This window comes from Schistocerca cancellata, chromosome 4 (assembly GCF_023864275.1).
Source record: "Schistocerca cancellata isolate TAMUIC-IGC-003103 chromosome 4, iqSchCanc2.1, whole genome shotgun sequence".
Taxonomy (NCBI): Eukaryota; Metazoa; Arthropoda; class Insecta; order Orthoptera; family Acrididae; genus Schistocerca; species Schistocerca cancellata.
In genome coordinates this window covers 691,609,991-691,624,194 of record NC_064629.1, presented here as the reverse complement: position 1 = coordinate 691,624,194, position 14,204 = coordinate 691,609,991, and the positions used below count along the sequence as shown (strand labels likewise).

Genomic DNA, 14,204 nt, shown 5'->3' with positions numbered 1-14,204 from the left:
AGTTATTTTGCTCCCCAAATAGCAAAACTCCTTTACTACTTTAAGTGTCTCATTTCCTAATCTAATTCCCTCAGCATCACCTGACTTAATTCAACTACATTCCGTTATCCTCATTTTGCTTTTGTTGATGTTCATCATATCCTCCTTTCAAGACACTATCCATTCCATTCAACTGCTCTTCCAAGTCCTTTGCTGTCTCTGACAGAATTACAATGTCATCGGTGAACCTCAAAGTTTTTATTTCTTCTCCATGGATTTTAATACCTACTCTGAATTTTTCTTTTGTTTCCTTCATTGCTTGCTCAATATACAGATTGAATAACATCAGGGAGAGGCTACAACCCTGTCTCACTCCATTCCCAACCACTGCTTCCCTTTCATGGCCCCTGACTCTTATAACTGTCATCTGGTGTCTGTAGAAATTGTAAATAGCTTTTTGCTCCCTGTATTTTACCCCTGCCACCTTCAGACTTTGAAAGAGAGAATCCCAGTCAACATTGTCAAAAGCTTTCTCTAAGTCTACAGGTGCTAGATAACGTAGGTTTGCCTTTCCTTAATCTAGCTTCTAAGGTAAGTCGTAGGGTCAGTATTGCCTCACGTGTTCCAACATTTCTACGGAATCCAAACTGATCTTCCCCGAGGTCGGCTTCTACCAGCTTTTCCATTCGTCTGTAAAGAATTCGCATTAGTATTTTGCATCCGTGACTTATTAAACTGATTGTTCGGTAATTTTCACATCTGTCAGCACCTGCTTTCTTTGGGATTGGAATTATTATATTCTTCTTGAAGTCTGAGGGTACTTTGCCTGTCTCATACATCTTGCTCACCAGATGGTAGAGTTTTGTCAGGACCGGCTCTCCCAAGGCCGTCAGTAGTTCTAATAGAATTTTGTCTACTCCCGGGGCCTTGTTTCAACTCAGGTCTTTCAGTGCTCTGTCAAACTCTTCATGCAGTATCGTATCTCCCATTTCATCTTCATCTACATCCTCTTCCATTTCCATAATATTGTCGTCAAGTACATCGCCCTTATATAGACCCTCTATATACTCCTTCCACCTTTCTGCTTTCCCTTCTTTGCTTAGATACAACTGTAAACATAATTAGTTTTTGTATAACATTTAAAAAAGACTTCCTTTTTCATTACCGTCATGGGAAACCTTAAAGTAATAATATTAGTGAAATAGCAGGCTAAGCCATTAGCATAAGAGAGTGAGAGGGTACTGAAAATCTCGCATGGTGCACATGCTAGCCGGCCGGTGTGGCCGTGCGGTTCTAGGCACTTCAGTCTGGAACCGCATGACCGCTTCAGTAGCAGGTTCGAATCCTGCCTTGGGTGTGGATGTGTGTGATGTCCTTAGGTTAGTTAGGTTTAAATAGTTCTAAGTTCTAGGGGACTGATGACCACATATGTTAAGTCCCATAGTGCTCAGAGCCATTTGAACCTTTTTTTGTGCACATGCTTGTAGCTAAGGTGGCCTTTGTAGGCCAGATTGAGGTGGTTTACTGGCTTGGCAGAATGCAAACTGTTCGTCTTGACTTCCTCTACACCATTGTGCTGTGTCGTAAACAGTTATTGTTTACACCCTGTATAGTACTGTAAGAAAGATGGTTCACAACTATTGAGTAAAATTTATGACTGCATCATGATGTAAAATAAGATCAGCCAGTTTGGGTACAAATACAGGTGGCTGTTGTCATGATGAAGAACTCGTGGAGGGGGAAAAAATTCCTAACTGGTAGTGCTAACCTTTGAGTACTTTTGGAGTGCTTGACCCTGTTTTACATCTTCATGCAATTGCTTACACAAATTTGTTCTCTTTTCCTCTCTCACTGTGATTCAGACTGTCAGTCACATTCATTTATGGTACCACACATTTCAGATATGGAGGACCATCAAACAGTTGTACAGTCAGCAGAGAAATTGTTTGTGATATGTTCAACATCTTACACAAGAAAATTCAATACATTTATGTCTATTTAACCAAGTACTTTATTCATTGCAGTATCATTTTTTGTATTGTCTGATTCAGGTGACCACTGATCAGTTTTATTCAAGCACGATTTTTCAATTTAGTTTGAAATAAAATTATTTGGGGGGCAATTTGTTGTCATTGAAATAAAAGCAGGGTTAAATATCTCAAGTTTTGAAAGAGATTATCTTGAAGGGTCTCTTTATTAGTCTAGGTATAAATGATTATGCAAAATGAAAACTTTAAGAAAGAGGAACTGCGATATTGATATTGCTCCCAGTTGAAAGTTGCATCCATCAGTGTGTTTCCATACTTTTGTAGACTCACCACTGTCCATAATTTGTGTGGCACTGAATAACACTCTTTCATTTCCAGCCAACACATCACAGCTAATTTTATCATTGTTAATTCATTACATGCTTATTTGTGTGTGCACAGGTTACATCAGTTTTAGCTATGAATTACACAGCAGAAGAAATGTTTTACAGCTACTCAGCTGTAATGGTTCTACAGAAATGGGGAATGCAGAAGATGTGTTAAGAGAGGTGTGTCTGTTGCCTATCGTTAGTTAAACTGTTCTGTTTTCTGGCCTTCATATTTTGAGGCAATAAGGGGCATCTTATGTTTAGGCTGTGGCTTGAAACTGAATGCTTCATTTATCAGTATACTGTGCCTTTCCTCTTCCCACCACAATTTTCTTATGCAAGTGGAATAGAGGGAGATGGGAGGACAAACTGAAATGTTGCTTATATATATCTTGTGCAGTATTTATTGTGATTTACTAAAGAGGGTTGCTGGAGGGAAAGAGAATACACACAATACTTCTATTAAGTATATTAATATACATATTAGCATAATGCCATACAACATACACAGTGTTTATTATTAATCATTCAGCAACCACAAAAGTGTGTTGCTCACTTTTTGTTTTATACATTGCATAATACAGTGTAACTGGTATCTTTTTGGAGACTGCTTGTACCTTTTATGGTCATAATATTACTTGTTTATGTAAGTAACATACTTTGACAAGCTTAAATAACAATTCATGTGCAACCTCACCAGTTGTAATTCTCACTGGAAAGAAAAAATCATCGTGCAGGCTTTTCGCTGCTATATACAGGGTGTCCCAAACTTTTTGGGTCAAACTTAAACAGGTGATAATGGACCCACAGCAGATTGTATTCAAATAGGGAACCAGTGGTCGCAAATGCATTTTTATTGTTTTATGGGCATGTACAGCATACACCGCATAACAATAATGTAGTTCATAGTACTTATTCAAAGTGACGATTGCCAGTCTCAATCCATGCACAGCAATGGTGCTTGAGGTTCTGCTGCACACTCTCAAAGATCCCTGCTGTCTGTTGTATCATGAGATAGGAAGCTAGGACCCTAGGAAACAGGTCATCATACATTTCTATGGGGGTTTCATGCACCCACATCTTGACATAGATTCAGAGGAAAAAGTCCAGATACGTGAGATGCACTGGCCATGAGGCAGGACCTCCCCTTCCAATCCAGCCGATAAGGGTTTGTGTTGTTCAGGTGCTCATGAACATTAACATCAAAGTGGACTGGTGCACTGTCATGTTGAAACGGCATCCTTTCATGGACAACATGGCATACAGTCTCCAAGAACTGTGGCAGCACATCTCACAGGAACACCAGTTAATGTGAAACGACATCCTTTCATGGACAACATGGCATACAGTCACCAAGAACTGTAGCAGTACATCTCACAGTAACACCAGCTAATGTGGACCAATCAAATGGGAAGGCAGCAAATAAGGTCCTATTAAGGGATCTTGGACAATGCTTGCCCATACATACAGAGATGTTTTGCTGGTGACCACCAGTGTATGTGATGTGGGGATTATCCTCACTCCAGAAATGGCTGTTGCAGCTGTTGAAAACATCATCAGAGGTGAATGAGTCCTCATCCGTGAGCAATACAAACTGTACAGAGTTCAGCACTACAGCACTGGGGTGGCAAATCCATTGAAAAAGTGAACGTGGGACTCAAAATCTGTTGGTCCCTGTGCTTGCGCACTTGTTTTTTATGACAAGGATGAAAACCTGCTGCACCAATACTCTCCACACCGTATCCTTTGAAATCTGCATTTCACGGGCAAGTTGACGGATCCAGAATGAGACTTTCACTCTGCAGAGGAGTGTGTGCTGATATGAAACTTCCTGGCAGATTAAAACTGTGCCGGACCGAGACTCGAACTCGGGACCTTTGCCTTTCGCGGGCAAGTGCTCTACCAAATGAGCTACCCAAGCATGACTCACGACCCATCTTCACAGCTTTACTTCTGCCAGTACCTTGTCTGCTACAGTTTTAATCTGCCAGGAAGTTTCAAGTTGATGGATGTCTATTGTTGGGTGGTTGGCCACAAGACCCAACACCATCTCCTCAAAGTCTGGTGTTTGGACATCCCTTTGGCGGGAAACTCGCTGGCTCTCTGTGGTGTGAACTACCCCATCTCTCGTAAGTTGGTATTCAGAGAGAAACCTCTTCCAATTAGGATGATGCTTGTTGGGAAAACATTCTCTGTACAATCATGCTGCTTTACAGGCACTACATCCTGCCACACTGTACATTTAATGCATGTCTGCCAACTCTCATGACATTCCATCTTTGTTTATGTGTCATGTGCTGTACACAGCAGCACACCTCACCATGGACACACCACAAGCTGTCTGATGCAATGGACAACTGACACCAGGTATAGCGGTATACGTGCGGAACATGTTAATGTGCTGGTGTGATGCATGCTGCTGTCACATTACACACATGCTATGGACTAAGTTGTGTACAGTATGTCTGTTTGGTGGTAAAGTGTGTATGCTGTTTATCACCTGCTGCCTCTCTCAGTGTACAACAGGCAACTGGGATCACTGAAAGAGTGCAGCTGAACTGCATGCACCGTTGCATCACGTGCATTATGATGGGGCTGTTGCTTTGAACAATTACTATGAGCTATGTTGTTGTTATTTGGTGTATACAGAGTGTGTCTATGATACAATAAATATGCATTTCTGACCATTGGTTTCCTATCTCAGTATAATCGCTTGTGGACCCACTATCACCAGTTTGTTTAACCCAAAAGGTTTGAGACACCCTGTAGAAGTACAGAAAGTGATGACTGGTATCCACAAAAACCCACAAATGATGATGACTATATTGTCTTCTACGTTTGCTTTGGGACGTGGTGGCTGTAATGTGCCTGGAATGGAATTTGAAACGTCAGTGGTGTCATACCCTTTATCTCCATCTTGTTATGTAGACAGCTTTTGATACATGTAGCATGAGAAGACTGCTTTTAGTATTCTTATAGCAGAATGTGAATGCAATAAATGCATCTATTACAATCCTTGTATGTTGTACAAACTGTTTATACACACTGAAAAGGAGCTGTTAGTGCTCTTAGAACAAAAATTGGTCAAAAACTATGTGAGAAAGGTCTCTTGATTATTGTATCTCTGGCATTAAGTAGGCAGTGAAATATATTAAGAAAATAAAAGTCAGAGTAAGAAAGTAGTACTCTGTGTATAGTAAAACATTTTTTAATAATTTAAGGATTAAAGTTAGCAACTCACCATATAGTAGACACACTGAGTTTTTGCAAGCCACATAAACAACACTGAGAACTTTGCTAGCTTTTGGATGAATCCTTTTTGTGATCTATAGAATAAACATACATACATATGTCCACACACGCCTGTATGCCTGCAGTTTTTTATTTGATTTTTATTTTATTGTTTGATTTTTATTTTTAAGAATGCTCCTAGTTTTTGTGGTCATGATATTACTTGTTTATTTAAGATGCTCTCAAAGGTCCACAGGTAAAGATCATATTAAACATCAAAACATCTTGAGCAGGGAACAGTTTCTTTTTTGTGTGACTCGGCTGCCACAATGTAGCAGTGTGGGCATGTGTGTGTACATATTTGTTTTTGTGTATGTACACTATTCATCAGAAAAAGCATTTGCCCAAAAGCTGGCAATGTTCTCAGTTTTGTTTATATGCCTTTTGATGACTCGGTTCCTCTAATATTCAGTGAGTTGTTACATTTGCTCCTTAAATTGTTTACATTCCACCAGGACTTCCCAAAACATTTTCTAAGATGCTCTCAGGGGTTCACAGGTAAAGCTTATAATAAACAGCAAAACATTGTAAGCAGGAAGCAATTTTTTGTATCTGTAATATGTAAAATAGATAGCTACATGAGAAATTCCAAAAACCATTAAAACATAAATGCAGTATTAAGACAACTATTTTAGCAAAATAAATTACTTTTAGGCAGCATAGAAATTTCATGCAAAAAAACAGTCTGCTCTGGTATTTAAGTGCAGGTATTTTGTGTGCAATTAAGATGATAATTAATGTCACCAGGTGATATAATGTGTCCTGCAAAGGTGTATCTATCAATGAAATTACTCACATCCAGAATTTCATGTTTGAAAGAACCAGCTTCTGATTTGCATTGCAACTATACTTCATCTTTTGACATTAATATGGTATAGGATAGTTTGCTATTCACCACATGAGGTGGTATTGAGCAGTGGACAGAGACGTTAAAAGTACATTTAAAAGTAGATTAAGATGTTGGACACAGTTCCTCTTCAGATTTAGAAAGAAACACACACATGGCTGCTTTTGTCTCAGTCTGGAGACCTAAATCAGGATGGTAGGATAGACCATGAGCCTCCATTCTTATGAATCTGAGGCATAATTTCTTTAAAAATGCACTACTACATTTGATTTATACCTAGTGTACAATGCCGGAACACTTTAGTTGAATGAGATAGTTAAAAGTTCGACGTTGTTCATTGCGTCTCTCCAGATGGACTTGAAGCTTGCAGCATATACAAGAACATCACGAGACAACCTTCAAGAAGGGAGAAAGTTATGAGCTGGAGGAGGAGGATGAGGATGAGGAGGAGGAAGAGGAAGACGAAGAAGAAGAAACGAAAGGGATTTGTGGCTTTACCAGTGACAAGTACTAGTAACTTCAGTGTCGTCACTGAGCTTTCCAGTATGGCAAGTTTGATTTTGTACTGTGCAGGCCTTGGCAGGCATGAGTGTGAAAACTAGTACTGATTTGTCTGCATTTAATATTTCACACTCTTGATTCTATGGTATAAGGAACACCAGGACACCAGTTTTCATGGAAATGACATCTTCATTCACGTTTTTGTTTTTTAGTGAGCAATTCCACTACCAGTAAACACAGTAAAATTTTCTGGTTTCATTCCTACTCGCTTACCTGAATTACTGGTACGTGTGGAGAAATTGTTGCAGTCCCAGCTTAGCGTATCAAATGAACTGAAACGTTTTCCAGCTCAGTATATCTGTCAACTTTCACTTTCTGGAACTTTGTTGCCCCCCCCCCCCCCCCAACAAGCAGTGTGTTCAGGGTCTTTTCATTTCCTACAGTGCTTCACAACAATGAAGATAGAACCCTAAGATCCTTTGTAATTATATTTTTGACAGTATATTGTTGTATTTCTATGTGACTTGCTGTTACTCAATAACTGAAATTTTTTTTTTCATATTTCTCTAATCTCTAAATGCTTTACTGTATGTAAATCAAAATGATGTTCCTCTACTAAGCACTTTTTCACAACTGAGGAGGTGATTGGGAAACATGGGCTGCTATATTGGATGAAGAATGCGTTCAGTAACTGGAAGTCATCAGTGCAGCTAGTAGAAAAGTATTTCGTTTCTTATTTTTAACTACAGCAAACACTTTCTATTGTCTCCTGCTAAGTCTCCTATTATCAGTTAACAAGTTTGTATAAGCATACTGGAGCTTCTAAAACATTCTCTGCTGTGAGGGAGACAATACGACGTATGCAAGATTGGAGTATATTAAGTGAGAGATACTTTCTATAATGGAAAATGTAGGATGCACTCATAGTAAAGAAAAGCTTGCAGCACACTTCATAGAGGAGGTATTAAGCAGTGGACAGTCGCTTTTAAAACTAGACTGTTAGATACTTTTTGCTGTCGGACCAAGCCTTTCATCAGACAAATAAAACGTGTGGGTGTGTGAGTGGTCACTTTCATGTTAGGGCAGTGTGGCCCACCGGGGTGAGTAATAATTTTGGCTGGAGTGGGTAGTAGGGATACAGAAGAGATAAGGAGTGGGGAGGGGAGGGATAGCAGTGTAGCATTGGGGGAGGGAATGCTGTAATGGTGCCTGTGGTAGTGTGCAGAGATGTATGGTGGAAACAGTACAGTGGGCTGCTAGGTCAAATATCAGGAGGCTGTACTTGGGAGGAGGATGCGTTTGGGGGTTTGGGGGGGGGGGGGCGGAGAGGGAGAGGAGAGAAGAGCAGAGAAGAGAAGAGAAGATAGGCACAGAAGGGGAAAGGACTATGCTGGGGTGGGGAATAGAAGTCGTGCGTCAGGCAGGAGTGGAGAGAGGGAAAGGGGAGGTGGAGGATAGGAATTAGTGAAGGTTCAGTCCAGAGGATTGCGGGAACAAAGGGTATTTTTCAGGGAGCATTCCCATCTGAGCAATTCAGAAAAACTGGTATTGGTGCAAAGAATCCAGATGGCATAGGCTATAAGGCAAATGGCATAAGCTGTAAGGCAGTAATTGAAGTCGAGCACACTATGTTGGACTGCATGCTCAGCAACTGGGTAGTCCAGCTTTCTCTTGGCCACAGTTTGGCAGTGGCTGTACATGAGGACAGAGAGGTTGTTGTTGTAACTGAGACCAGGACAGTCGCGGGGTAACATTGAGGAAGGCACGGCTGGACCCGCGGAGAGGCCTGCGAACAACAACACAACGGAAAAGGACGGACACTACCAATGTAGGACAGAACGAACACGACAAGACCGAACAACAGAGTCACAGGGAAACAAACTCGTACACAAACCAGGAAGAAAACAGTCTAGCGCAAGCGAGGTGTAATCTTACGTAAGCAAGATAAGACTGACTGGATGAGCAAGTGGCCTGCGCTTAAGTATGCTCTCGGGGGCGCCGCTATTGGCTGCTGGGACCACGTGTTCCATTGTGGCGCCCTCACACTGAAAGTTTGCCAGGAGGCGCACGCCGCCGCAGCTTACGGTGCAGAGACCTCTATGGGTCTTCGACGTCCATGACGTCTGGCACGGATTCAAATTCCGCAGCGCGCGGTACCAGAGTTGTTAGTTGAAAGAACCATACTGGAATGTTGCCCACATAGAATGCTGCACAGTGGATGCATCTAAACTGATAAGACTACGTAGCTGCTTTTGCACGTGGCCCTCCTTTGATGAGGTAAGATATGCCTGCGATGGGACTGGAGTAGGCAGTAGTGGGAGGGTGTATGGTATAGATCTCGCATATAGGATCTGGAACTGAAAAATACTTGGGAAAGACTCTTAAAAAGCATTTTATCATCATGTTGAAGCAGTTGTGTATCATTCAGTTTATCAACAGTTAAATGGGAATTTACTGCTAGTTGCACAGCTAATTGTTTTTGTAAAACTTTTTAATATTGCGTGAGATATACTTAAAATATTTCATGAAGATCCGCACATTAAATGGAAAAATGGAAGCATCATGGTAAGAGATTATTGTATGATTATATGAGAGCAGAACAAACACTGGTAGCAGTTACTTCTGTAAAATATCTGGGAGTATGCGTGCGGAACGATTTGAAGTGGAATGATCATATAAAATTAATTGTTGGTAAGGCGGGTACCAGGTTGAGATTCATTGGGAGAGTCCTTAGAAAATGTAGTCCATCAACAAAGGAGGTGGCTTACAAAACACTCGTTCGACCTATACTTGAGTATTGCGCATCAGTGTGGGATCCGTACCAGATCAGGTTGACGGAGGAGATAGAGAAGATCCAAAGAAGAGCGGCGCATTTCGTCACAGGGTTGTTTGGTAACCGTGATAGCGTTACGGAGATGTTTAACAAACTCAAGTGGCAGACTCTGCAAGAGAGGCGCTCTGCATCGCGGTGTAGCTTGCTCGCCAGGTTTCGAGAGGGTGCGTTTCTGGATGAGGTATCGAATATATTGCTTCCCCCTACTTATACCTCCAGAGGAGATCACGAATGTAAAATTAGAGAGATTAGAGCGCGCACGGAGGCTTTCAGACAGTCGTTCTTCCCACGAACCATACGCGACTGGAACAGGAAAGGGAGGTAATGACAGTGGCACGTAAAGTGCCCTCCGCCACACACCGTTGGGTGGCTTGCGGAGTATAAATGTAGATGTAGATGTAGAGACAGTGCCTCAGCTGTATGAAAATGAAATAGTGCTGTACTGCAGATTCAGGTGAAGCCATCAGCCTCCACCTCCCTCTACCCCTTTCCCTCTCTCCACTCCAGCCTGACACAAGACTTCTACTCCCCACCCCAGCATAGTCCTTTCCCCTTCTTTGCTTCTCTCCTCTCCACCCCCCCCCCCCCCCCAAACACTACCACAGGCACCATTACAGCATGACTTTCGTAGCACTTTTTCGTATGATGTCATACCCGTGAAACACCCGTATTTGGCTCAGTTTGTTACGTTTATTTATTGCTTTTTTGATGTAGATTCTTGATGCACACTATACTGCTTGTAGTTTTGTAGTGAATTCTGTTCACCTGTTTTATTTTGTTGTGAGTTTGTTTAATGGTTACCATCTGTTCTCTTCTGTTGGCAGTTTCTCTTTGTGATTTTCTGATTATAATTTTTCTGTGTTGATGGTTCAGAGAATGTAACATTGCAGAGGCATCTCGGTAGGTACTTTTAAGAGTGTGAATTCTCCAGCCTTGTCTTTCATAGCATTTAAGAGTTCTTTTCTGAACCTGTTTCATCCACTTGATATTGGGAACTTGGACTTTTTGTTTTCCAGCCTTAAAGAGGGAGCAAAGGGTGAAAAGAGTGAAGGTTGTTTATCATGAGCCAAATATAGCTGCATATTCATTTGTTAGAGTTCGAGTGTGGTGTATGGTGATTATATTTCTCTAGAGATCTAAAATTTCTAAAATATCTGTAAGTTCTAGCCTCAGATAATTATGTGCTCACAGTGTAGTCCTATTTAAGAATTTTTGATTCCATGTAGTGGAGATATGACATTTATAATTTGACTCTCACATCTTGCTGGCTTGATGACTAAAATGGTAGAAGAAGAAGAAGAAGATGATGATGATGATGATGATGATGATGATGATGATGGTTATAGATATTTCTGTTTGGGATGCTGATAGGTCAGATAAACTTCCCTTGTTCTTTATTTTCTGTGGTGGACAATTTGTGTTTGACTTCCCAGTGAAGAGCCATTTATTTTTTGGCTCTGTAGAAATAATAGTAGTAGTAGTTGTTGTACCACCTAGCTGCACAGTTACAGCACCCAGCACATTATGGATTCCCCTTTTTTTCTATGCTTGAAACTCTTCTATTGTGATTATGTCTCCTTGGAGGCGCGTATTTATATTTTTCTAGAAAATAACAGACCATTTTTACAGTTACTTAAGAAGTGAAGATTTGCAAAAGTCTTCTGTAACTACTTTTTGATGATCAGAATTTCTTGACTTTTTCAGGGAACACAATGGTCCAGTTATTGTTGCGTCACCGTCTGGTGGCACAGATATTGAAAATGTGGCAGAAAAGACACCTCATCTTATAAAAACTGTGCCAGTTAACATATCAGAAGGTGTAACTGATGAAATGGCTAATAGTATAGCAAAATTCCTCGGATTTGAAGGGAAAGTAAATAAGGTGAGACATCTTTCCAAAAGAAATACAAAAAATTAGTAAACTAGATTTTTCTATGACTGAATCTCACTTTTTGGTGGAAGACTGTTGAGATAGGCAGTTTTATCATTACACTCAGGAAAAAGTGGTCACAGGAGGACAATCCATTTCTCTGTCTGTAATTGCTGACCAGTCCAAACCAATGACTTGATTACTGAGGGACTCGTCAAGAAAGGCGAAAACAGCTGGGTTATGTTATGTTGTGGCGTGGCCCCACCGTGCATGAAACTCCAGTGCTTGTGACGTGGAGACTAATTATTTTGAATCCATTCAGTACTGACCACTCCCCACATTATAAAAAAGCCTCTTAGGTTTCTGATCAATAGTGCAGCTCAGTCAGTTTTGTGGATTGGTGTGGTAATGCACAACAAAAATACGTAACCCAGATCACTAGCTCTGTTCATGGAAGGAAGGGTGGGTGGGAGAGTGGGTGGGTGGGTGAATGCTTTCAGCAACTTCTTTAGAGGCACAAAACAAACTCAAATTGGAAAAGATTCAGGAGGATTTTGGCCATTAAATATCAAAAGGAGCCATTTTGGTGTTTGCCCGAAGAAAGGTATGGAAACCATGGAAAACATCAATGTGGATGGTAGCAGCAGTCTCTCAGATACAAGCTAATTGCCATAAGCACTGCTGGAGCACACTGTCATTTGCAGAACTAACGAAGTGTAAATGATCTCTGTGTGGATCAATACAACCAATGTTAAACCATGAAACTTACTGGCAGATTAAAACTGTATGCTGGTCTGCGAATTAAACCTGGGGGTTGTCTTTCACAGGAAAATATTTTACCAGCTTAACTAACCAAATAACAAATTGCTATCTGGTGTCACAGCTTAATTTTCATCAGTACCTCATCTTCTCATTCTAAGAACATTAAGTCTTTCACCATCAACAGCCAATAATTAAAAAGAAGCTACCTTTGTGTTTCTGGAAAAAAGTTGAGTTCCAAGTGCTAGCAAACAAGAGTGGCATTTTAATGAAGAGGGATTGAGAGATGAGCAGCAGTAGACTTTGACCACACAATCCAATTAAAATAAAATTGTGTGTACTGAACATTGGTTCTCTTTGATGTAACTTTGAAAGAAGACTGCTAGTGCAGTGTTTTGCTGTTGGCCACACTTGAAGACTTTACAATGAGATCTACTAGCTAATGACACTAATTGAGATGTTAATCATACAAAAGTGTGAAAAATTCATGTGCTAGAAATATGGAAATAATGACTGCAGCAGTCTGAGCTCAACACGTAGTAATATGGATTCTGACAGGCACAATTCACCTTTCAGAAGTGTATAAACGTGTAACTAATTACCATCTCACTTACAGAGTAAATTGTGATCAGTTAGTTTGATGGCCTCTCTAAGGACAGGTATCTTTTTTCACTTAATTTTGAGATATTTCATTAATATAATTGTTAAAACAAACTGTTTATGATAATCTTTCTTTAAGTTGAAATTTTTGTACATTTAATAGGCTGCAACAGAAATTAAAAGGCTGTGGGACTTCTTTCTTAAAGTGGATGCAATTCAAGTGGAGATAAACCCTCTGGCTGAAACTGTTGAAGGAAATGTTGTTGCAGTTGATGCAAAAATCCAGTTTGATGACAATGCAAAATTTCGACAGCAAGATATTTTTGCTCTTGACAACACCTCTGAAACTGATCCAAGAGAGGTGCAAGCAGCAAAGTATAATTTAAATTACATTGGAATGTCGGGTAACATTGGTTGCTTAGGTAAGTTTTCTGGATGAACTGATGCAAAATCTGTTGTATGATAGCATAAATTTAAAATAAATGTAGTGATGTGTTATCATAAAGTGCAAACTTTAGTTGTATCTTTGTGACACACACTTGAACAAATAAAATTTAAATCTTGATTTGTAACAATATTATGAGAAGCAAAGTTTCCACTCACCATATAGCGGAGATACTGAGTCACTGATACACACAACAAAAAGATTTTCACACTTAAAGCTTTTGGCCAATGGCCTTTGTCAACAATAGACACACATACGCGCCCACACACACACACACACACACACACACACACACACACACACACACACACACACACACACTCATGCAAATGCAACTCACACACACAACTGCAGTCTCAGGCAACTGAAACCACACTGAGTGGGCTGTTTTAGGGCTTGCTATTTGCCCTTTTCAGCCTATTAAGAGTTTTGTTTAATTCAACATATGCTCTTATCATCATGTTATTGTATGCTTGAAACTGTTCTCATCTGTTTGATAGCTACCTTATTCCGTTTGATACTTTTTCTTTCATGTTCTTCATCCCTGCTACATCTTTCACTGTTTGAATAGGCATTTTTGTTAAATAATTACCTGTATGACCTTCATTTTCAAAAACGTCAGATTTTTGCTTAATTTAATGTGGTACCTCTCTCTGTGCTTTGATAAATTTTAAATTTGCAGTCCTGACTACTTGCCTGATTAGTACATTTCTTTCTAGCTTT

General features: G+C 40.2%; 1 protein-coding gene across 4 annotated transcripts in view; it reads left to right on the top strand.

Moving 5' to 3' along the window:
* The window catches only part of LOC126183752 (succinate--CoA ligase [GDP-forming] subunit beta, mitochondrial), a 92,623-nt gene that overhangs the window by 64,148 nt on the left and 14,271 nt on the right, over window positions 1–14,204 (top strand). For all 4 annotated transcript variants that reach the window (XM_049925975.1, XM_049925977.1, XM_049925978.1 and 1 more), the window contains exons 6-7: window positions 11,512–11,689; window positions 13,200–13,458. In XM_049925975.1, the coding sequence (XP_049781932.1) occupies window positions 11,512–11,689; window positions 13,200–13,458 (437 nt within the window). The remainder of the gene's footprint in view (window positions 1–11,511; window positions 11,690–13,199; window positions 13,459–14,204) is intronic.